Source organism: Suricata suricatta, chromosome 1 (genome assembly GCF_006229205.1).
Source record: "Suricata suricatta isolate VVHF042 chromosome 1, meerkat_22Aug2017_6uvM2_HiC, whole genome shotgun sequence".
In the NCBI taxonomy this organism is placed as follows: domain Eukaryota; kingdom Metazoa; phylum Chordata; class Mammalia; order Carnivora; family Herpestidae; genus Suricata; species Suricata suricatta.
The window spans coordinates 122,683,314-122,708,660 of NC_043700.1; the positions used below are offsets into that span (position 1 = coordinate 122,683,314).

At 34.5% G+C, this 25,347-nt stretch overlaps 1 protein-coding gene across 1 annotated transcript in view; it reads right to left on the minus strand.

Annotated features, from left to right (window-relative positions):
• Positions 1 to 21,623: 21,623 nt before the first annotated feature.
• The window catches only part of CCSER1 (coiled-coil serine rich protein 1), a 639,473-nt gene continuing 635,749 nt past the window's right edge, over positions 21,624 to 25,347 (minus strand). Inside the window, exon 10 of the mRNA XM_029943144.1 lies at positions 21,624 to 22,728. Within this exon, the coding sequence (XP_029799004.1) occupies positions 22,669 to 22,728 (60 nt within the window). The 3' untranslated portion in view covers positions 21,624 to 22,668. The remainder of the gene's footprint in view (positions 22,729 to 25,347) is intronic.

Sequence of the window (25,347 nt, forward strand, 5' to 3'; positions counted from 1 at the left end):
AAAACACTATTTTGAGAATTGCATTCCTAAAATTAAACTGAAAGCAAAATTTGATTTATGATTAATTTTATTTCATGTACCTTGACTTTTTGGTTTGTATAAAAAGTTTATCGCCAATATATATTTTTTATAACTATAAAAATGAAAATCAACTAGATGATAAAAACAATATATGATCATAACACATGGATGTCAATATGCAATTGCAGGGTCAATTTGCAGTATGCAAAGCATGAAATCTTTTGTATAGAAAAATAAAATATAAAACAATATACTAGGGGATAGATCTAAGAAGGGAAATATTAAAATAACATGATTTAAATAATTTCTTCCTATGGTTCCTAAATTTATAGCTTTGAAAAAATACTTAAAACAGGATTCTTACTAGATTTTCTATCTGTGTGGGTCTTAAGGGTGTTTCTAGAATGCATTACGTTCATGATTCAATTCTGGAGCCTAAAGGGAGCAGGTAGAAGCACATGTAAAAATAATCGGTAATCAAAATGTATTTCCCTAGATACCTTAACGCAAACATTGTCATGAGAAAGAGATGGGCTGAAAATAGAACTGTTCAGAAGTAACCTTGGAGAATGTGATAGGCTACTTTGAGCTAAAGGAGACTCAGTTCTGAGTCAGTTTTAAGAAGGGAAACCAGAGAAATAAAGTGTCTAGGTGCTTCCCCAGGCAGAAAGTAACACTAGGAGAAGTAAACAAGTCCCTTTGATATTTTCCTGAAAAGTGCTATAAAAATAGATTTCAGGGTTTTATGGCATTGGCTCTATTGTCATGCAGGGCTGGAGAATTCTTTGTATGGGGAGCTCTCTCTCCTGCTCTCTGGAATATTAAGCACCATCTCTGGCATCTACCCACCAGATTACAGTGGTATCTTCCAATTTTGGCAATAAAAAAGTATCTCCAGACATTGCCCAGTGTCCCTGGGAAGGGGAGAGGACATAATGAGAGGGGAATTGCTTCTCATTGAGTATCACTGCTCTAAACAGAATAATAAAAAAAGAACATAGGTTACCCAGAAATTCTTTTTTGGCTCTCCTCTCTTGGTGTGACATAATATTTTCCTTTCACACACTTGCTTTGCCACCTTTATAAACACTTAAACACTTTAATACTGAATCAACAAAAATGAAAGTCTCTAATCGTCTCTGATTGATCTGTTTCCCTGAAAATCTCCTTTACCAGTAAATTATTTTCCAAAATGTGACTTAAGTTGTAGTTTTTCTTGATATTCCAAGAAATCCAAAGGGACAGTTATGTTTTATCCCTGTTCATGAGAGTAAAGAGAAAAGAAGGGTAAGGGTGTGTGTGTGTGTGTGTGTGTGTGTGTTTGTGTGCGCAATTAACATTTGGAGAATCCCTAGAGAGGTATCCTACTATGACTGGAAAAGTTAGCTTAAACATTAGAGTTTGTGTGTAATAAAACTTCAATATTTCCTCCTTAGAAAATCTAACTTCTACCTGCAATAATAAAAACTACAATATTGAATTTAGAAACATTCAGAATTATATCCATAATAATATTGCTAAAAGGTTACAAATATGTCTGTAGGAAGCCAGATATCCAATTCTATTTCTTTTTGCAAAATATGCCAAGAGTTAATACATTGTGGCTTTTTATAACATCTCTTCATTAATATTTAAAAAATATTTCTTTTTAAAATTGTATTTGATTTCTAACAAATTTGTGAACCTTCGATAGAGTATGTTGCCAGTAGATTTTATGAAATATTAGAGAACATTTTACCCCCACTTGCATTACTCTTCTTTCTTATTTTATAAAAGGAAGAAGAATAACTAAAACATTTCTTTTATTTTATAAAACATTTTCTATTGAAAAAAGGGGTATGCCCTTCATACCACTTTCCCCTCTTTTGGCCCAAAGAACTCTCTTCTCAATGGAATTCCTTGACAGATTTTTTAGTTACTGAGTACTTTTTTTAAAAAGTAAATTTTATTACTTCTCCTTGGACAAGAGTGCTAGACGAAAAGCTAAGCATTAAGGTCACATTGTCATTCCTATTATACTTTAACAAATCCAGGACTATTGAGAGATAAGGCATTGATTCATTAACCCTTTGAAGTGAGGTGGTAAGCCATTAGGATTCATGTTATCAATTGTCCCGAGAAATCACACTCAGGGACTTACCAGTAAGATGAAATTTATAATTTATCTCATTAATCTCTACCAATCCTGAGTGAAAGTTCTGGTTTTGTACTCCCTCTCTCTTACTAAAGTGCCTATCCCAGGTGCATAGAAGAGACCCAGCAAATGATCCCTGAGTGAAAGTCAGTGACACTTGTCTGTGATGAACAATGCTAACCATATTTATGAAAGTTGGAAATGTAACATATGGTTGCCTCAGAGAGTAGAGTAGAAGAGAGCACCATAGTAGCAGGTCAGCTCTGTTTCAATTACATGTAAGATAAACAAACAGAGACTCCATGATGCAATCATATTGCTTTCAAGAGTACTCTGGAGTCAGCTAAAAGTGGTTATCTCCATACCCAAGAATCAGGCTATGCAGGCAGAAACCTTGCTGTTCTTAATTATCATGTATGCTTGTTAAAGGACTATAAATATGCTTCTTGCTCTACAGTCTACAAAAGCTTGTACAAAGAACAGAGGTGACTTCCACCATCCTTTTCTGAATCACATGGCTAGAGCTGTGCTAATTCAACATGTATTCCTCTTTAAAGTTTAAAGTTTCTATATTTGATTACTAGGTTATGATATTAGGATGTGGCAGCATAATTCGGTTTTCTTCATTAGAGTCTTTACCAGCACATGCAGTTTCCTTTTTTTTTTTTTTTAATTTATTTTAGAGAGAGAGACAGCATGAGCAGGGGAGGGTCAGAGAGAGAGAGGAAGATACAGAATCTGAAGCAGGCTCCAGGCTCTGAGCTAGCTGTCAGCACAGAGCCTGATGTGGGGCTCAAACCCACGAACCATGAGATCATGACCTGAGTCGAAGTCGGATGCTCAACCAACTGAGCCACCCAGGCGCCCCAAGATGCAGTTCCTAATAGTAATACATTTCAATCTTTATCAAGTTAAGTTAGTCTCAGAAAAAATATATATATAAGGCTTCAGATAACTCAGAAATGTAGATGCATTATGATAAAAGGAAATTCAAGCAAATTCAATCTCTAAGGCATTAATCCGTAACATAATATAGCAAAATGTTAACAAAAATGTCTATTGTATTTTGTATTTTTTCTCTTGACTTCTCCTTTTATTAAAATATAGTGTTAAATGGGATCCAATGGAATAGTCTCTCCATGAAACCAAAGCATCACTGCTGCTTTTTGCACCTTTCCTGTAAGCACTCTTCTAACAGCACCTGGTGGAGAGGTGTGGTGTGATGATAATGGGCTTCGTCTCTGCTGTCAGGCTAACATGGGGCACACTTAGTACCTAACGTGAAATCAGGCCAGTTACTCAGTTTCTCTAAACTACCATGTTTTTGTCTACAGAGCAGGAATAATAACAGGGCCTGCTACTTACAGTTGTTAGGTGGACTGAATGAGACGAAAACACCATAGAGTGGAAACCACAGTTGTGTTTACTCTGTACGCTGACACCTACACAGGTAACTGGCATATAACATATTCATTACGTATTCAGTCAAATAAATGAATGAATGAAGTGCATGGTATTTAGTTTACTGCATTGTAATGACTTGTTTTCCCAAATCTGTCACATGAAAACTAAACATTTAAGTGCAGAAGACATTGAACTAGTATTTGTGTACTCAGAGTGCCGCACTTCACCCCCCATGGTGACAATAATCATGACCACACACTCCCTTATTTACCACGACGTTTTCTGATTTTTTAGTGGTTACTATATTTTTAAGTTAAAATTTTTACTTACTTATGTGTTTTTTGTGTTCCTCAGTCATATTTAATTACTGCTTTTTCTTATTAAAGTTGAAGGCAGTTTTAAATATCTGAGGGGGCTAAAATGGGTTAAACTGGGTTCCTATGCAGTACAGTTGTTCGTATAAAGAGACATTAAATGTGTTATTTGCATACAGAAATGAGAACATAGAAAAGTGAACAGACATACTGAAAAACACTAAGTGTGACTGTGTCTGATACTCACAGGTATTTCATAAGTAAGTATCTCCTCTCTTCCCCTAAAAAAAGTATGTAAAATAATCCTAAAAATCAGTAAGCTAATAGGAGATCTCAAATTACACTAAAACACATGATGTTTCTGAAATTACCACATCTCACAGTAGACATTTGTTATGGTAATTATAACATTAAAAGGCACTGTGGCTGCACCTATGTATTCTGACAATCTCTACTCATTTGTGGTTGGTTGGTGTGTCGTCTTAGGTGATTTTATGTGCCAGGGATCAACATATTGTAAGTCAGCAACATTTCTAAATCATATTTTAAAAATAATGTCAATTCATACAAATCATGATTTCTTAAAAAATTTAGTTGACAAATCAAACTTAACTCAATATTCTAAGTATTTCACCTTATTCTATTTTTTTTGTTATAATTAAGTAGAATGGAGACTAGAGACTTCATTGAGCAGACAAAAAAGCCACATAAGTTAGAACTAAATCTATCTTATTTCATAAACATGATTGAAACCTAACCCAGTTATTTCTTATAAATGTCTCCGACAATAATAAAAGAAACTTAAATCACCTTCCCCAAAATGGTATGAAATAGTCACTTAACCAATCTCCTGCCATCTGGAAACTTCTATTGTAATAACCAATAGTTGTAAGGGCAAACAACTTTGTTCTCACTTTTAAACCATTCTGTAACTTCATGCCACTGTGCTTCAGAGCGGTCTTCAGATTTGAAGGCTCCCAGTTTGCAAACTGTTCTTATGTGCACCATAAACTCTGTTAAATACTCTTTATTGATTCAGTGGCTTTAATTTTTGCTTTCTTTGACATTTCTAATGCATAAAAAATTGATTAATAATGTCATCATCTATATTTTAAAAGGAATTAATTATTGACAATGGGAATTAGTACCTTTTTAAAATTTTTATAGTAAAATCCTATTGATAAGGTTTGAAATTGTGACAGTAAATCACAGACTGAAAATACTACTATTATTTACAAATTTTCTTTTCATCCTGTATAAAGACTTAAAAAGTATAAATGTGAATAAAATGTTTGAGAGCACAAAATGTTTTTCTAATATTTGATTAATGATTTCTCCCAACATATCATTTTCAATATTCTGATAATAGGTTTTAAAAATATCAGACTAAAAATATGAGAATCCTAATTTAGTATATACACACACACATATATATATATATTGTAATTATATTTAGACTAAACTGGAAGTGGGGCACCTGGGGGGCCCTGCCAGTTGAGCATTAGACTTCGGCTCAAGTCATTATCTCACGACTTGTGAGTTTGAGCCCTGCATCAGGCTCTGTGGGCCTGGAGCCTGCTTTGGATCTGTGCCTCCCTCTCTCTCTGACCCTCTCCTGCTCACACTCTGTCTCTCTCTCGGTCTCTCTCTCTCAAAAATAAACATTTAAAAAGTTTTTTTTTAAAAAGAATTTAAAAAAACCTAAAAGTGACAGCTTTACTAATGCTAACTACCATACCGACATAATGAATGTTGAGCTATTTGTCTTATGATGAAAATAGTTTTAATTAATTTACATAGTAGGAATCAGCAGATTAATAACGGGCTGGAAGCAAATAATGCCAAGGATTTCACTTTACACTCAAAGGTACAAAAACACATTTAGAAAGATGAAGCTTGATTTGCCTATATACTAAAATTCCAATAGACAGTTTTCTCATTAAGTAAACAATGTGAACAATGTCTGTGGGAATTGAATAAGACCATGTTTTTTATATCATAAAGGTTTGCAAATATGATACATGATTTAGGATATAATATGGAAAGCCTTTTACATAAGTTAGAGGGGAGAAAAACTTACATGAAGTCTATTTGTTTTGGTTGATGCAAATTATCTATTTCTGGATAAAGCATAACATATTGTTTGGGAACAAGAAAGTCATTTTTGTACACACATTTAAAATGTTATATTTGTCACTTAAAATCTCCAGAGATATTTACAGAAGAAAAATGTGTCTAATGATAAGGTTGAAAGGAAGTAAATGACTAAGAAATGTTGTTAGAATAACATTGTCACCATGAATTATTCTGACAAGTACAATAATAACACTTAGAAATATATTGTGAAGTAGCCTTGAAAAAAAACTCTATTATAGATATGGGATCATTTAGTAAAAAAAAAAAAGTTAAAATAAGCTGAAATAAGGCTGAGATAATATCAACAAATACTAGACAAATCAGTACACTATTGATTATAAGCAGAAAAACTGGTGGCAAGACTGAAATATACCTGAAGAAAATGGTGTAAGTAATATGTTTACATCATATGTTAGAAACTGAGATAGCGTTATGTACATGTGAAATTTTAAGGAGAAGGTATTCATAGGTTTAGAAATTTTTGAATTTTTTCTCAGAAACTGATGGAATCAAAGGATTTTTATGTCATCATTTTTACCAAATGACATTTTCACATTTTAATTAAAAGCAGATTAGTTCAGGGGCAACTGAGTGGCTCAGTAGGTTAAGTGTCTGACTCTTAGTTTCAGCTCAGATCATGGTCTCATTGTGAGATCAAACCCCATGCTGGCTCTGCACTGACAACATGGAGCCTGCTTGGAATTATTTCTCTCCCTCTCTCTCTGCCCCTACCCTGCTGGTGTTCTCTCTCTCAAAATAAAAGCAAACATAAAAAAGAATATTAGTTCAGAAAAAATACAATAGGCACTCGTGCTGTTTGTCAGTAATTCATGGTCTTCCCACATCTGGGCATATGGTTGGTGGGTGCTCCTGCCCCCTTACCTATGACCATATGACTCTGTTTTGACCAACAAATTGTGAGAAGTGTTAAAACCACTTCTGAATGGAAATGTAAGATTCAATGTACAATTTGTGACTTTTTTTCCTTCAAAGGCTGCACATAACATAAAAAAATAAAGATTGTTCTACTAACCTGAGTCTTACAATGAGGGCAGGCAGGTGCCTGTTGGCTACCAAAAGATATATAGCATAAGTGAGCAATCAAGGCATCAATATATGATGTTAAAGTCAGTAAAACTTGGTAATTATTATTTCTGCAGCCTTACCATGGATTAAGTTTATTTCACTCTATTTGGGGGACTATGCAGTGTCATGATGAAGGCTCTATATTCTGGAATCAAGATTGCATGGATTCACATCCCAGATTTGTCACCATGTATTTAATATCAACTTGGGAATTTTTTGTCAACTTGTCATGCCTTAATTTCCTCCTATATAAAAGGAGAATAAAAAAAAGAATGTATCGTGTTTTTGTTTAAGATGACAGGAGGCAACACACACAAAGCACTTAAAAGTTTACTTGGCATGTAGTAGTACCTAATAAATATTAGACAGTATTCTTTCCATCTAGAAGAACTATAGTACCTTGAATTTGCTTATGATTGTAATGCCACTGTGACTATTCATAATTATTATTGCAAATATCAAATATAGCTGCCTTATTAGAATTTTAGCAGTTTTACTGTCTTTTTTAAGAAGAATCATATTGCAGAATGATGCATCTGTGCTATTTTTCTATTAAACATAATATTTGATTTATAATATTATCTTTTCTAATTTTGATAAACAAGAGTAAGTACAATAAGAGGGTAAAGATACCGATATTATTATTATTTTTTAAATGTTTTATTTATTTTTGATACAGAGCGAGACAGAGCATGAGAGGGGGAGGGTCAGAGAGAGAAGAAGACACAGAACTGGAAGCAGGCTCCAGGCTCTGAGCTAGCTCTCAGCACAGAGCCCGACGCGGGGCTCGAACCCACGAACGTGAGATCTGACCTGAGCCGAAGTCGGAGGCTTAACCGACTGAGCCACCTAGGCACCCCGATACCGATATTATTAACCATCATCACTTGGAACATATTATTTTACTCTGGTATTAGAATACCAGCATATTCCCAGAGACAGCAGCACAAGTAGACTCCTCATGAGTAATAGAGGGCATTGTGGACTAATATTCTGAAGACTAACCCTGTGGTCAGGAGGCAGCTTTGCTTCCTTCAGCTTCTCAGTCACTGATATGGTTTTCCAATACTTTTGCTACCCTGAAAATCACCGTGCTACTGACATCAGCTCCTGAAAGTCTAGACACTTGTACAACCTTAGAGAACAATGAATATGAATACAACTTTCCTTACTACCCTGTCTTAGGCCCATAAGGATTTACATTTCAATTCTGAATGTAGTCTAGCCTCTCCTTGCTCTGTAAAACAAAATAAAACAAAAACCAAACAAACCTTACAGAACTTGAAAATAATACTCAGATAAATGTTCTTTTGTGACTTTGGATAAGTAAGTAAACTTTTACAACCCATTTTCTCTTAAGTTGTGTAGGTAAATCTTGTAAGTAAAGCAAGGAGGATGAATTAAACTACCTCTGACCACCCCCACCCCCCAGCATCTTTAAAGAGATGCTGACACCTCACTTGGGGTGATCAGAGTAGCACACAGGAAACAACCACGGATAAATTCAAGTATTCCATGATTCCTTCATGAGTGTGCTTTACGGTGTAGGCTCTGGGTATGGAGAACTTATACTTAAATGTAGCCTAGTAACTTTCTAGTCATTTGATTTGGGCACTGTACTTAATTTCCCTATATTTCAGTTTTCTGGCTTGCAAAGGGTATCACATAGGAGTTGCTAGCTCATAGACTTTTATGAGGATTAAAACATTTAAAATATGTAAAGCCTTTAGAACAGCACTTGACACAGAGAGCCAAAAATGTTAGCCATCATTGAACTATAGAGGACTTTAAAGAAGATAGAATTCAATTATGCCTAAGGAAACCAGGTAATGTGTTGCGATGGAGGAGAAAAATGGAACTTGTTTTCTTTCAGATGAAAAATCAAGAGAGAAGACAGAGCTCAACTGGTTACGGGAATGATGTTAGTAAAGGCACTGAGACTTGTGAGTAGAAATAACACATTTTTTTTCTGAAATAGGAAAATATACAAATCAGGCTGCAAATATTTGATCCAGTTTTTCTTATATGTGTTTTCTCTTATGAGAATTTTTCTATTGAAATTTTGATACATATTAATGGAAGAAAATGAAGTATAGAAAGAGTAAACATTTTACAGAAATAAAACTATATCCATAACATTTTGTTTTATGTTCAGTAAAATACATAATGAGGCATATATATATTGTAACTAGAAGAAAACAAAGAAAACATATACTCTATTCTAATTAACTGAATAGATTATTGCTCCAGCATGAATAATTTTATGTAATTAGCAAACGGAAAAACTAAAACAAGTAAATACAATTTTAAATATGATACATGAAGTTAAAAAGAAAAACAGACTCTTACAGCATACATCCAGGTTTTTTAAAGTAACTTTTGTTTCTGTTTTGTTTTTTTTAATTTTTTTAGTATAGTTGACATGATGTTATCTTTTAAAGGACTTTCACTTTTTTTCTCTAACTGAATCATGAAATTCTTGACTTTCAAAAATTGCAATTCTTGAAAGTTTGCCTTAAGTGAGAAATAGAAGGAAACAAAAAGGTAATCTCCAAGAAAAGCAATCTTCTATCTCTTGCCTCAAACTGTGTTTTGGAACATTCAAAACACAGATGAAAAACCAAAAATAAAACTGCAATCTTGGTCGAATAGACTTTTTCTTGCAAGACATTTTTGTAACAATTAAAAAGAAATGAAAAAATCCAGGATACTGGGTTTACCATTCCATTGCAATAGAGTATCACTCTCAGAGTATATTGGGGAAAATGGAACAGGTAAAGAGTAGGAATTAAAGCAACTGGTTTTCTCCAGGGAAGGAAAAGAAGGGAGGCAACCTTGTCTAATCGTATGGACATAAAAACTAGATCTCCAGAAAAGTAAACTAGTAATACTTGCTAGGAGGAGGGTCCTTAAATATGGACATTATATATCATTTAAATAGCAGTCCCCAATTAAGGCTTGATTTGAAAAACAAACTTAAAAATCTATGGATTTATGAACATGCTCACTTTGAAAAATGTCATTGTTGGAATATAAAATAGAGATGTTTCATGGATGAAACATTCTTTCTGCCCTATGAGGTAACTCCACAAAACCTCAGTTGGATATCTGATCTTTTCTTTCTGGACCACCAAGTGGGAGTTCAATGCGAGATGAAAATGTTTGAAGAGGTGCCACTCTGTCATCTGAGCTTGATTGCTAAAAACCTCTCAAATAATTAGTAAAGCTTAATATTGGGCAAGGTCCATGATTTGTGTTGGTCTAATTGGACAGTCTGATCCTCTGTTTAGCTTATCATATATTGTATATCTTTTTTCATTAAGAATCAACAATAAATTTCTAATGCATAATATATACATGAAATTCTACTAAATGCTTTCTACTTTTTATATCAAATTAATTTTTAAAAAGTTTTTGGGGGTTTCTAAAGCTTACATTATGGTAACAAAGCATTAGAAAAAATATTTAGTATGCATTTATGCATATATAAATGTTTATTCATGCTGTATTTGCATTACTGAAATGGAGGGTAGCTTTTAAGATATTCCTCTTTAATTTTTAGGGTTCCTAGTCTGAAAATTCATGTGCCTAATGTCAGTCAGATGATGGAGATATCCAACAACATAAGTCATAAAATTGTATAGAAATTTTACTAAACTATAAATTGAACACTAAATATACAAAGACACAATAACTTCTTAAAACATATACAAACCATGAGGTAAAGAAAATTAAAATTAGTGTAGAATATTTATTGCTAAGTGAAGTTACTTGTTTTTTTAAGTTTACTCTGCTATCCTTAGTGGGAAAAGGTACAAATAAATCTCTTTCCAGGTGAGAAATCTTGCCAAACCTATGAAGAAAAAACTTCCATGAAGAACCTGAATAGGAGAGCATGACATCTATTCACTCACCATGGTCATTATATTCAAAATTTATTGGTACACAATCCTTTCAGATTGTTATCAAAGTTCAAGTTAGCAGTTATTTCTCCTTACAGGGGGAGAGAATATTGTATATCATAATGGTAATTACTGTTTCAAAAAATAAAGCACCAGGGGGCAGAGATTTATTTTAGAAACAGTAATCATACATAAGATGATAAGAGGTACAATATGGCAACATAGGAAGACCCTGAATTTACTTCCTCCACAGACACACCAGATCTCCACCTATTTATAGAGCAATTTCTCCTGAAAAAGAGGGCTGACAGAACACAGGAGAATGGCAATAGAGACAAAGATGTGGTAATAAAGGGATTTCCACCTCAACACTACTCGGAAATGCAGAGGGGGGATATTACTGAGGGTACTGGGAACTGTCTGCACTGGGACACAGAAAAAAGTTATAGTGTAAAAGAGCAGCTAGTGTATAAAATATACAGCCCTAGAACTTCCACCACATAGAGAGGGAGCTGCTGGAACACTACAGTTTACCATTCTCCTATACCTTGATGGTGCAGATGGCAGCAAGGTCCAGGCCCCATACTCAGCCTGCTACCTCAGCAAGACCCAGGTCTCTAGCCCACACCAGCCTAGACACCCTGGGGCACAGAAAAAAAAAGCCATAGTTAAAACAAACAAACAAAATAAAAAAACTAGAATATAGAAGAATGAGACCCAGAACCATACCAAATGGAAGGGGATCTACTGGAGCTTTCTCTGGAGTGGAGGGGGGAGGTAATGAACATTATGATTTATTTTCCCTCCACCGTGATAACATGGACAGGAGCATGGTCTGGGCACTCTAACTGATCTACCACCTCAGGGAGGCCTGGTTCCCTGGACCACACCAGCCGCAGCTGGCCCATCAAGGCAACCCCAGTGTGGCAGACCAAGAGACACCCCATTTCAGTGCTCTCTACAGTTTTGGCTATCACAACAAGGTGACACAAGGTACAAAGCACTATGAACACTCCAGACCTGTACATCTTTGAATCCAGATGGCTTGTTAGGGTACTTCCAGCACAGAGTGCTCTAAGACCTCCTGATTCACACCTGCTTTTTGGCTCCAGATGCGTCACCAACGTGTCCCCAGCACTGTGTACCCTAGGATATCCCAGTTTGCAAATACTTCAGCTTCATTTATCCTGCCAGGTCCCACTGCATGGAGAGTCCAGGGAACATCCTGGTCCATGCTCCTTTCAGCTTTGGCTGTCCGGCCAGGGTGTTCTCTGCACAGAGATCCCAGAGACTGTCCCTTCTCATGACCACTTCAACTCCACCCAGTCAGGGCAGCCTCAGCGCAGAATGGCCTAGAACACCAGCCCATGACAATCACAACAGATCATTCCATCTCCAAACAGCAGAATACACATTCTTTTCAAGTACACATAGAATATTTTCCAGAAGAGATCACATATTAGGCTACATTAAAAAAAGTTTCAGTTAATTTAAGATTACTATCATAAGCAGCTAGGGAGAAAAGGGCCCTCACATACATAGGGAAACCTATCAGAAAGGTTACAGACCTATCTAATGAAACTTGGCAGACCAGGAAGGAATGGCAGGAAACCTTCAATGTGATAAAGAGAAAAAATATGCAGCCAAGAATCATTTATCCAGCAAGTCTGTCCTTCAAAATAGAAGGAGAGATAAAGGTGTTCCCAAATAACTAAAATTGAGAGAATTCATGACCACCAAACCAGCCCTACAGGAAATCCTAAGAGGGACTCTATGAGGGAAGTGTTGCAAAGAATACAAGGTACCAGAGACACCACTACAAACACATGAACTCTACGAACACAATGAATATAAACCCATATTTTTCAATGATAATACTGAATGTAAATGGACTGAATGCTACAACCAAATGGCACAGGGTGGCAGAATGGATAAAAAAACAAAATCCATCTACTTGCTGTCTACAAGAGACTCATTTTTGACCTGAAGATACCTTCAGGTTGAAAGTAAAGGGATGGAGAAATATCTATCAGGCGACTGGAAGCCAAAAGACAGTCGGAGGAGCCATACTTATATCAGACAACTGGACTGTTCATTAAAGGTAGTAACAAGAGATGAAGAAGAACATTATATAATAATTACAGGGTCTCTCCATCAGGAAGAGCTAATGATTATAAACATCTATGGGCCAAATTCGGGAGCACTCAAATACATAAAACAATTAATCACAGACAGAAATAATCCTATTGATAAGAATATGGTAATTGCAGGGGACTTTAATACTTCTCTGACAGCAATGGATAGAGCAACCAGACAGAAAATCACTAAAGAAAAAATGGACCTGAACAACACATTGGAACAGATGGAACTGATAGATATATTTAGAACACTGCATCCTGAAGTTAGGAAATTCACCTTCTTCTCGAGTGCACATGGCACATTCTCCAAGACTGATCACATACTGGGGCATAAAGCAGCCCTCCATAAGTATAAACAAATAGAGATCATACCATCCCCTTTTTCAGATCACAATGCTATGAAACTTGACATTAACCACAGGCAAAAGTCTGGAAAACCTCCAAAAACGTGGAGGATAAAAACCACCCTACTAAAGAATGATTGGGCTATTCAGGCAATTAGGGAAGAAATTTAAAAAATATAGGTAAACAAATGAAAACAAAAATACAACAATCCAAAATCTCTGGGACGCAGCAAAGGCAGTCCTGAGAGTTAAGTATATTGCAATCTAGGCCTATTTCAACAAACTAGAAAAAGTGCAAATTTAAAATCTAACAGAGCACCTACTGGAACTAGAAAGGAAGCAGCAAGAGCACCCCAAACCCAGCAGAAGAAAAGAAATAATAAACATCAGGGCAGAAATAAACAATATAGAATTAAAAAAAAAAACAATTGAGCAGATCAATGAAACCAAGAGTTGGTTCATTGAAAAAATAAACAAAATTGATAAACTTCTAACCAGGCTCCTCAGAAAGAAAAGAGAGAACACCCAGATACACAAAATCATGAATGAAAAAGGATCTATTATAACCAATCCCTTGGAAATACAAGCAATCATCAGAGATTACTATGAAAAATTATATGCCAACAAACTGGACAACCTAGAAGAAATGGACAAATTCCTAAATACACATGCACTACCAAAATTCAAACAGGAAGAGATAGAAAGCATCAATAGACTGATAACCAGTGAAGAAATCGAATCCATTATCAAAAATCTCCCAACGAATAAGAGCCCAGGGCCAGATGGCTTCCCAGGGGAATTCTTCCAGACATTTAAAGCAGAGCTAATACCCATTCTTCTCAAACTACTCCAAAAAATAAAAATAGAAGGGAAACTTCAAAACTCATTCTACGAAGCCAGGATCACCTTGATACCCAAACCAGACAGAGACCCAGCAAAAAAAGAGAACTACAGACCAATGTTTTTAATGAATACAAATACAATAATACTCAACAAGATACTGGCAAATCGAATTCAACAGCATATAAAAAAATTACCCATCATGATCAAGTGGGATCCACTCCTGGCTTACAGGGCTGGTTCCATATTCGCAAATCCATCAGTGTGATACATCACATTAACAAAAGAAAAGATAAAACCCATATGATTCTGTCAATAGATGCAGGAAAAGCATTTGACAAAATACACCACCCTTTCTTAATAAAAACCCTTGAGAAAGTCGGAGTAGAAGGAATTTACTTATACATTATAAAAGCAGTTTATGAAATGCCCACAGCTAAAATGATTCTCAATGGGGAAAAACTGAGAGCTTTCTCCCTGAGATCAGGAACACAACAGGGTGTCCACTCTCACCACTGTTGTTTAACATAGTGCTGGAAGTCCTAGCATCAGCAATCAGTCAACAAAAGGCATCAGAATCGGTGAAGAAGAAGTCAAACTTTCACTTTTCACAGATGACATGATACTGTACATGGAAAACCCAGCAGACTCCACCAGAAGCCTTCTAGAACTGACCAATGAATTCAATAAAGTTGCAGGGTACAAAGTCAATGTACAGAAATCAGTTGCATTCCTATACACCAATAATGAAGAAGCGAAAAGAGAAATCAAGAAACTGATCCTGTTGACAATTGCACAGAAAACCATAAAATACCTAGGAGTAACCTAACCAAGGATGTAAAATAACTATATGATGAAAATTATAGAAAACTTATGAAAGAAATTGAAGAAGACACCAAGAAATGGAAAAACGTTTGATGCTCATGGATGAGATGAATACACATTGTGAAAATGTCATTACTACCCAAAGCAATCTACACATTCAATGCAATCCCCATCAAAATTGCACCAGTGTTCTCAAAGCTAGAACAAGCTATCCTCAAATTCGTATGGAACCACAAAAGACCGATTAGCCAAAGCAATATTGAAGAAGAAAACCAAAACGGGAGGCATCACAATCCCAGACTTTAGCCTCAAAGTTATCATCAAGACAGTATGGTATTGGCACAAAAACAGACAAAGCTGTCATCATCAAGACAGTATGGTATTGGCACAAAAACAGACACATAGACCAATGGAAGAGAATAGAGAACCCAGAACTGGACCCACAAATGTATGGCCAATCAATATTTGACAAAGCAGGAAAGAGTATCCAATGGAAAGAAGACTGCCTCTTTAGCAGGTGGTGCTGGGAGAACTGGACAGCAACATAAAGAAGAATGAAACTAGACCACTTTCTTATACAATACACAAAAATAAACGCAAAATAGATGAAGGACATGAATGCGAGACAGGAAACCATCAAAACCCTTGAGGAAAAAGTAGTAAACAATCTCCTTGACCTCAATGGCAGCAATTTCCTACTTGATACATCCCCAAAGGCAAGGGAAATAAAAGCAAAAATGAACTATTGGGATCTCATCAAGATAAAAGGCTTCTGCACTGCAAAGGAAACAATCAAGAAAACTAATAGGAATGGGAAAAGATAGTTACAAATGACATATCAGATAAAGGGCTAGTATCCAAAATCTACAAGGAACTCACCAAACTCCAAACCCGAAAAATGAATAATCCAGAGAAGAAATGGGAAGAATACATAAACAGACACTTCTCAAAAGAGGATATTCAGATGGCCTACAGGCACATGAAAGGATGCTCAACATCACTCATCATCAGGGAAATACAAATCAAAACCACACTGGGAGACCATCTCAAACCAATCAGAGTGTCTCAAATTAACAATTCAAAAGACTATAGATGCTGGCGAGGGTGTGGAGAGACGGGCATCCTCCTACACGGTTGGTGGGAATGTAAACTGGTGCAGCCGCTCTGGAGAACAGGTGGAGGTTCCTCAAAAAACTATCAGTAGAACTCCCTTATGACCCAGCAATAGCACTGCTAGGGATTTACTCAAGGGATACAGAAGTGCTGATGCATAGGAGCACATGTACCCCAATGTTCACAGCAGCACTGTCTACAATAGTCAAATCATGGAAAGAGCCTAGATGTGTATCACCTGATGAAGGGTTCAAGAAGATATGGTATATATACAATGGAGCATTAAGTGGCAATGAGAAAGAATGAAATCTGGCCATTTGTAGCAAAGTGGATGGACCTCGAGAGTGTCATGCTAAGCGAAAAAAGTCAGGTGGAAAAGGACAGATATCATATGTTTGCACTCGTAGGTCCAACAGGAGAGGACCTAATGGAGGACCATGAGGAGGGGAAGGGGGAAATAAATTTGGGGAGAGAGAGGGACGCAAAACCTGAGATTATTGAATACTGAAAATGAACCGAGGGTTGAAGGGGGAGGGGAACGGGGGCAAAGGTGGTGGTAATGGAGGGCACCTGTGGGAAAGAGCACTGGGTGTTATATGGAAACCAATTTGACAATAAACTATTTAAGGAAAAAAAAAGATTAACATCAAATCATGCATATTTTCCCACCACAATGGCATAAAAGTGGAAATCGATTGGAAGAAAAAATAACTGGAAAAAACACAAACACATGGAAAGTAAACAACATGCTATAAAAAAATTAACAAAGCAGTCTAGAGGAAATTTGTATATATATATATATGTGTATATATATATATATATGTGTATATATATATATATTATATCGTATATATGGAAACAAATAAATATGAAAACACAATGGCCCAAACTCTTTGGAATGCAGTAAAAGCAGTTTTAAGAGGAATATTTGTAGTGGTACAGACCAATCTCAAGAAACATGAAAACATTCTCTTTTTCTTTAAAAGTTTATTTATTCATTTTGAGAGAAAGAGAGAGTGAGGTAGGAGCAGAGAGAAGGACAGAGTGAGAGAATCTCAAGCAGGCTCCACACTATAAGTGTGCAAAGCCCAATGTGGGGTGGAATTCATGAACTGTGAGATCACGATGTGAGCCTAAATTAAGAGTTAGATGCTTAACCAACTGGGCAACCCAGGTGTCCCAGACAAAAAAAAAAAAAAAAAAAAAAAATTCAAATACAATTTAATTTGCAGGAACTAGAGAAAGAAAAAAGAAAAAAAAGAAAAAAGCAAAAAGCCCCAGAACAGTAGAAGGAAGGGAATAATAAAGATCCGAGCAGAAATAAGTGAAATAGAGATGAAAGAAAAAAAGAAAGAAAGAGAGAGAGAGAGAGAGAGAGAGAGAGAGAGAGAAAGAAAGAAAGAAAGAGAAAGAAAGAAAGAGGGAGGAAGAAAGGAAAGAAGGAGAAAAGATTTAAAGAAAGCAAAGCTAAGGGCTGGTTCTTTGAATAGATAAATAAAACTGATAAACATTTATCTAGGCTAATTAAGAAAAAAGAGAAAGAACTCAAACATGTAAAATCAGAAATGAAAGAGAAGTAACAACTGACACCACAGAAATACAAAGGATTTTAAGAGACTAACTGAAAAGTTACATACCACAAAACTGAACAAACTAGAAAAAAAATAAAAATTTCTAGAAATGTACAATCTCCCAAAACTAAATGAGAAAGAAAGAGAAAATCTTAATAGATCAATTACTAATAATGGAATTGAGCTGGTTATCAAAAAGCTACCAACAAAAAAAGTCTGGATCAGAAGGATTCACAGACGACGTATACCAAACATTTAAAAAGTCAATACCTACTTCTCCTCAAACCAATCCAAAAAGTAGAAGAGGAAAGAAAGCTTCCAAACACATTCTATGAGGCCAGCATTGCCTTGATACCAAAATCAGACAAAGACACTACAAAAAAAAAAAAAAAAAAAAAAAAAAACTACAGGCCAATATCCCTAATGAACATCCATGCAAAAATCCTCAACAAAATGTTGACAAATCACACAACAATTCATTATAAAATCATTTACCATGATAAAATAGGATTTATACCAGCAATGCAAAGATGATTCAATTATCTGTAAATGAGTCAACATGATTCACCATATCTCCAAAATGGAGGATAAAAATCTCCATACTCAATGGAGAGAGCTGAGAAAATTTTCTCTCTGGTCAGGAACAAGAAAAAGATGTCCACTTCTACCATTTTTATTCAAATAGTCTTAGAAGTCCTAGCCAAAGCTATAAGACCACAAAAAAAGCTAAAAGTCATCCAAATTGGAAAGAAAAGTTGAACTGTCTCTAGTTGCAGATGACATGATACTGTATATACATACAAAATCCAAAAATCTCCACCCAAAAACTATTAGAAATAGTAAATGAAATCAATAACACTGCAGGACACAGAATTCAGTTGTAATTCTACACACTAAAAACAAAGTTAAAAAAAAGAAAACAATTTCATTTAAAATTGCACCAAAAATAATAAAATTCCTAGAATAAACTTAACCAAGGAAGTTAAAGACCTATACTCTGAAAGTTATAAAATACTGATGAAAGCAACTGAAGATGACATAAAAACAAAATTAAAAGATCTACCATTCTAATGGATTGGAAGAATTACTATTGTTAGGATCTCCATAGTAACCAAAGTAGTCTACAGTTCAATGTATTCAAATATCAATAGCAATTTTACAGAAGTAGTATAATAAAACCACATAAGATTTTGTTAATTTTTTTACTCAAAGGAAACAAAAACATTAATTGAAAAATATTTGCGCTTCTATGTTTACTGCAGCATTATTTATAATAGTCAAGATATAGAAGCAATCCAACGCCCATCAATAATGCATGGAGAAATAGATGTGTTACATACACACACACACACACACACACACACACACACACACACATTGGAATATTATTTGGCCATCAAGAAAATGGAATTTCACTATTCATGACAACATGGATAGACCTGGGGCGTATCATGCTAATTGAAATAAGTCAGAAAAAGAAAGACTAATACTATATCATTTCCTTGTATGTGGTGGTATCTAAAATACAAAACAAATGAATAAACAAATAACAGAAACAGATCCATAAATACAGAGAACTGATGGGTACGGGGGCGGGGTAAGGCGGGAATGGGCAAAATGGATAAAGGGAAGTGGGATTTACACTTTTTCAGTTATGGAATAGAAGGCACAACATATGGAATATAATCAGTGGTATTGTAACAGCATTGTATGGTGACAGAGATGGTTATTATTGTGGTGACCATAGCATAACACATAGAGTTATTAAATCACTAAGTTATACACCTGAAACTAATGCAATATTTTTAATCAACTATACTTCAAGAAAAAAATGTTAAGATAGAATAGAACTATATTTAGAGTTCTTGTAGGAACAAATAGGCAAAAAATACAACATTAAAAGCATCCTTTTGTTAAACTTGGACATTTCCATCTCTAGCAGCAAGTTAAATATGGAAAAGAAAGTACATGTTTTTTTCTAAGTTAATAGATATTTAAAACAATATCCAATTTAGGTAATTATGAAAAATGTTACTGTCCTGAAAACTTTAGCAAGGAAGTTATGTGTGTCATAACAAAATCTTATGTGTGTAACAACATATACTTATTAAACTCTTAATTAAAAAACTACAATCAGCTATATGTCATAAATCTAACTGGAAATAAGCTACCTATATTTTTTAAAGTGAAACAGTTTTATTATTTTTTGTTTTATTTATTTATTTGTTTATTTATTTTAGAGAGAGAGAGAGAGTGCGTGCACAAGGGGGAGAAGGGCAGAGGGACAGAATCTCAAGCAGGTTCCACACTCAGTCCAGAGCCCAACACAGGATTCAATCCCAGACCCTGGGATCATGGCCTGAGCCGAAATCAAGAGTCTGATGCTTAACCAAGTGAGCCAACCAGGTGCCCTAAAATTGCCTATATTTTAAAATATAATAAATAAAAACACTTAACATGCATATATTAGAGGGCATGACAAATTAAATTTTCATGGTTTACAATATAGATAAAATGTGTTAATAATTGTTAAAATATCTAGCAAAAGTGGCCATAGTTTTCCTTCTAAGCACTTCTCTGTACTTGAATAAATAATTCTATTATAAAAGTATTTCCTTGGCTTATATATTATACATGTTAGAGACTTAAGTATTCACATTGTCAAGATTTATCATCACAATTATCCCTATCCATAATGCATTATTAGAGAAATTCTATCTTTAATAATGCATAATGTAGACACAATATACAATTATCTACATATTTGTATATGTAACCCATATCTTTATAATCTTTATTGAGTTTTGTCATTACAAAATCCACCTGTATTCTGACATCAGAAAAATAAAACAAAATCCTTTTGATCTGGAACACTTGAGTATAATCTATGACTTTGACTATGCTAGAACAGTTACATGAACTTGAGAAATTTCATACTCTTCAAATTCCACTTTCCTTATTAGGAAAGACAACATAAATAAGCTTATCATTCTCTTATTTTGAGTTAGCAACTCTTAGAGTATTTCAGGCAAACATTCAGGATTCACAGTAACACATAATGCTTTCTTTTACCAATATACACTGATATTGCACTATTTGCAACTGTCAGGCATGCTCTGATGTATGTTTTCAAGTACTAACCTTAGCTTTGCAACACCCTGGAGTATAGTACAGTAATTACAATGGTTCTTGCACATTTTTCTAAAAACACTTTCAATGTAGTCAAATAAATACACTTTAATAAAGTAAAATTGTTAACTATAAACATAATCAATAATATATACTCAGCCCAAGTTCCATTAAAAGAAGAAAGGAGAGAATGAAAGAATGGTTTCCAAGGAAGCAACACTGAAATGTCTCACTGGTGTTAAAAAACAATCTCGAAATTATAGCATTGAAGTAAGTGACTTTTTTGACTGTGTGGACATTTTCTGTTACATTGCTTTTAGGGGAAAAAAAAGTACCTTTATTGACTTAATCTAGTTAATAATACAAGTTTTTTTTTCTTTGCATCTTAATCAAAATATCGTTAAGTTCTTTCTTCTTCTTTAAGATATTGATCATTCAAGCTGATAAAAATCTTTAACCAGGTGAGTGCTTTATTGTAGGTGATGGGATTTCTTACCTTATCTACATCTAAAGATTTCAAATATAAAATGAGGCCATAAAAAGGAAGAGATAAGAACAAGATTACAAAACAAACTATAGAAAACAGTTAGGGAAACAAAATAGTTTTCTATCCCAGGTTATAAAAGGATGCATTAAGGAGCAAAGTAAACAAGGACACATACAATGTTTTCAAGTAAATAAATATACTTATAATTTTATTTTAACTTCACGGTTTAAAGCCAGCATTTGATCATTCATATTATATTACATAAGGATTCAAATAATTTAAGACATTTTATAACATATCTGAATGTTACTACCATTAATCATGATTATTTCATTGTTAGCTTGAAATAATATAGAGAACTCCATAAAACCTGCTTTTCTCTCCTGAGCTTTGTGGCTTTTCTGTTGCCCAGAACCCTGCTCACAACACTGAACCACTTCTGGGCTGGGTCATTTATCCTTGCAATAAACTACAACATTTGAGAGTGCCTGTCCCACCTGCCCATTTAATAATTAAAGTGAGCTCTTCTAGAAACGCAATAAACAAGGACACACAGAAATCGGGCAGCAATGCTAAATCCAAGAGACAAGTGTTCTTTCATGATACATTCATAACTTCCCTTAATATGAGGTTTGTCAGTATCCAATACATTTTCTTCACATGTTTAGAGATATAAATAGGTTTTGGACATTCTGTAGTTGGAATAAGATTCTTCATTATTGATTTCATTTGAAGACACACTGCTTTCAACTTTTGATCTCAATACAAGAGAAACATAGGGATACTTTAGTTCTTCAGTAGGAATTATCTCACTAGGATGGGAGAAACTAGCACTGTTTACAAACGTACCTAATGTGCATAGATTATGTGATGAAATTAAGTGAAGACTATACCTAGAGAGACAAATGATATGGATAAGACGGTTGAACAGAAAATGTGCACTGCCAAGTGGAATGTTACATTGGAAAACACTTGCATATAATTTTAAATAAGCCTATTTTTGTGGTCAAAATACACTAAACATAAGGTAGGAATATGTTAATTCAATCTTCCTTCATCAGTATTTTATGCAATTGTGTACAAATGCAGAAAATGAAATATTTGGAGTGGAAACATTACTGTATTACATGAAATAGTTAATATATGGAATGGTGGAAATTGATTTTATTCAATATTTTGCATTTCACAGACCGAGGATACATTGCTTTTGGTCAAATGATTTAACTAGGTTGAACTATGTACTGGTTTAAATAAACCTTCAGTGCATGTAGGATTCCACAGGGCCTTGAAAAGAAGAAAACAAAAGTAAATAAATGAATGACTTCAAATTAATGAAATGAAATGAAAATTTTATTTCATACAAAGATTTAAAACATAAACACTTAAAAAAACACAAAAGAACATAAAACTTTTATTTGTGATTATCTAAGTCAAAATTCCTATTTAAATTTATTAATGCTTATTAGTAATAGTTACAAGTTTCTAACTTCAAATCCAATACATTTTACGCAAGGTAAAAGAGAGAAGATCATTTGGCAAAATTCTATCATTTTCTCTGGTTTTTTGAGTAAAAAAAAACAACAACAATAAAATAGTTTCACCCAACTTTTTCCTTTATGTATTCCTCAAATAAAATGACTTAAAGAAAATTAGGTAATTAGGTAACAGGTAAATATCACATGGTTTTTGTGATACACCTCTAAGCCATAGTCACCATCCAAGGTCATAAATGCAAAACTCCAACAGAATTTTACATGCAGCATTTTTTATTATTATTTTAACCTGTATATTTTATTATATTTTTAAGTGATAGAAATGAAAACATTTCATAATCCTTCACCTTCAAAAAAAAAAGAGAGAGAAACTCTATCATGCAGAAAATACATAAAAAGAAATATGTCATCTAAGAAGTATAGAATACGGCACCTACCCCTAAGGAATTCAGAATTTAGTTGGATATAAATGAATACAAAAAAGAGAAGCCCTACTACAAGATTGACGTCTAACAAGATTAGTTATATGTCAATACATAAAACTGATGAGAATTTAGAGTTTATAGCAACTGCCAACTATAAGATAGTAAGTTATACAGGACTGATAACTGCTGACAAAAGTCCTTGGAAAGAGAAATCCCCAGTTTGGGTCCTCAAATCAAGGATATGAAATTGGAGCACGTCTGGAAAACAGAGATATATTACAAGGGACAGGTATTCCGGATAAAAGGGTCAAAAACAAAACTCTAAACAACAGAGACAAGAAAATAGCAATTTGTGTTGGTGCAGTTTAAGTGGAATAAAAAGGTTTATGTTTGAAACATAAATAGAGAAGGGTATAAATTTCAGCAGCTTTGGGGACTGGTTTGAGGAAAGTAAATTTTGTCTTTAAGCCTTAGTGAATCATTAACAGAGAGTTTTAAAGTAGAAATATAACACAATGAAAGGGGTGTGTTTGCTGTGGTTTTTGGTTTGTTTGTTTGTTTTATAGATTTATCTGTGATGCTATTAGATTTGACTATGTAGAGGCTGTAAATGGGAAGACAAGATGAAACCCAAGTGAGAAGGTCTTGAAGCAGCAAGCAGTATTGAAAGGTGACTATTTTCCAAACTGATTTCCCCTGTCAAGATGCTTGTTGCAGTTTTATGAATAATTGACCTTCATTAAGATTACAGCTCAAAGACGGCACACTCAGGTTGTCCCTGATGAGTCTCTTCCAGACATCTCTGAATCTTGTTTTTCTGGTTATTTATATCATGACCTTTATAACGGTGTGAAATTCTCTTATTTCTATAATTTCTAATACATTGTCTATTTGTATCATTGGAATGTGAGGTTTATGAAGAAATTTAACAACGGGCCCCCAAATGGAGTCTTTTTTCCTAAGTCTCACCAGAATTTAATAGCTAACCTCCTTTCAGCTTTAGCCTCTCCCAGGAGTGGAATTTTCAGAGTCACTCTGGAATTTCCTGATCAGTACTAGTGAGGTAGTCTGCAAGATAAGACCTCCCTGCTACCTCCCTGCCAATACCCCAAGGGAGGGTAACCTTGCCCGAATCTTTCTTTTCTTTACCTAAAACCTACCATTCTGCCTAGAAAAGCCTTCTGTTGGTACAGCTCCTCAAACTCCCTTCTGTTTGCTAGATGGGATACTGCTTGATTAATGAATCACTGAATAAAGCCAATTAGATCTTCAAATTTACTCAACTGAATTTTGTTTTTTAACATTTGTCTATCTCTTGCTCACTGCTACAATCTGCTTCAAATGCAGCTTTCTATTTTTATTTTTAAAATGTTTATATAAATGAAAAAAGGGTGAGGTAACGAGATGAAAGGAGCCTCAGGACTATAATTACAGGTTACACAGAGGCAGATATGTAATCGGGAAACAAACATGTAAAAAAAAAAGTCCATAGAATCATTAAGAATAACAAATGAACATTTGAGTACTTGTTCCCCAAATGGTAGTTGAATGAATAAAAGAGAAGGCCGACATATTATTATATTTTTGTATTTCCTAAATCTGGATTCTGTTTTCAAAGTTCTAACCCAGTTTTACCTTTTAATTTTCTAAAAAAAAAAGTTCGGAAAATGAAGGGAAAAAATATCTTAAGAGGTTAAATATGTTCAGAGATACAAATGTTACTAGAATATATGATTCTAACATTTCCCTTGCCATAAAAGTTTACAATATTGTAGTACTTGTCATGTGGCGAGAACAAAAAGCCCCAGGACTTCTCTGTCGTTTCTTAGTGAGTAGAACGTGGAGAGGACTACAGAACATACTAAAACTCAACTAATGAGGAGAAATGTTTCCCCATGACTTAGCTGTAAGAACAACAAAAACTGGAAAAATACAAGTCTTTTTTTTTTACAATTAACCCCTCTGGGGATACTGTAAATTAAGAA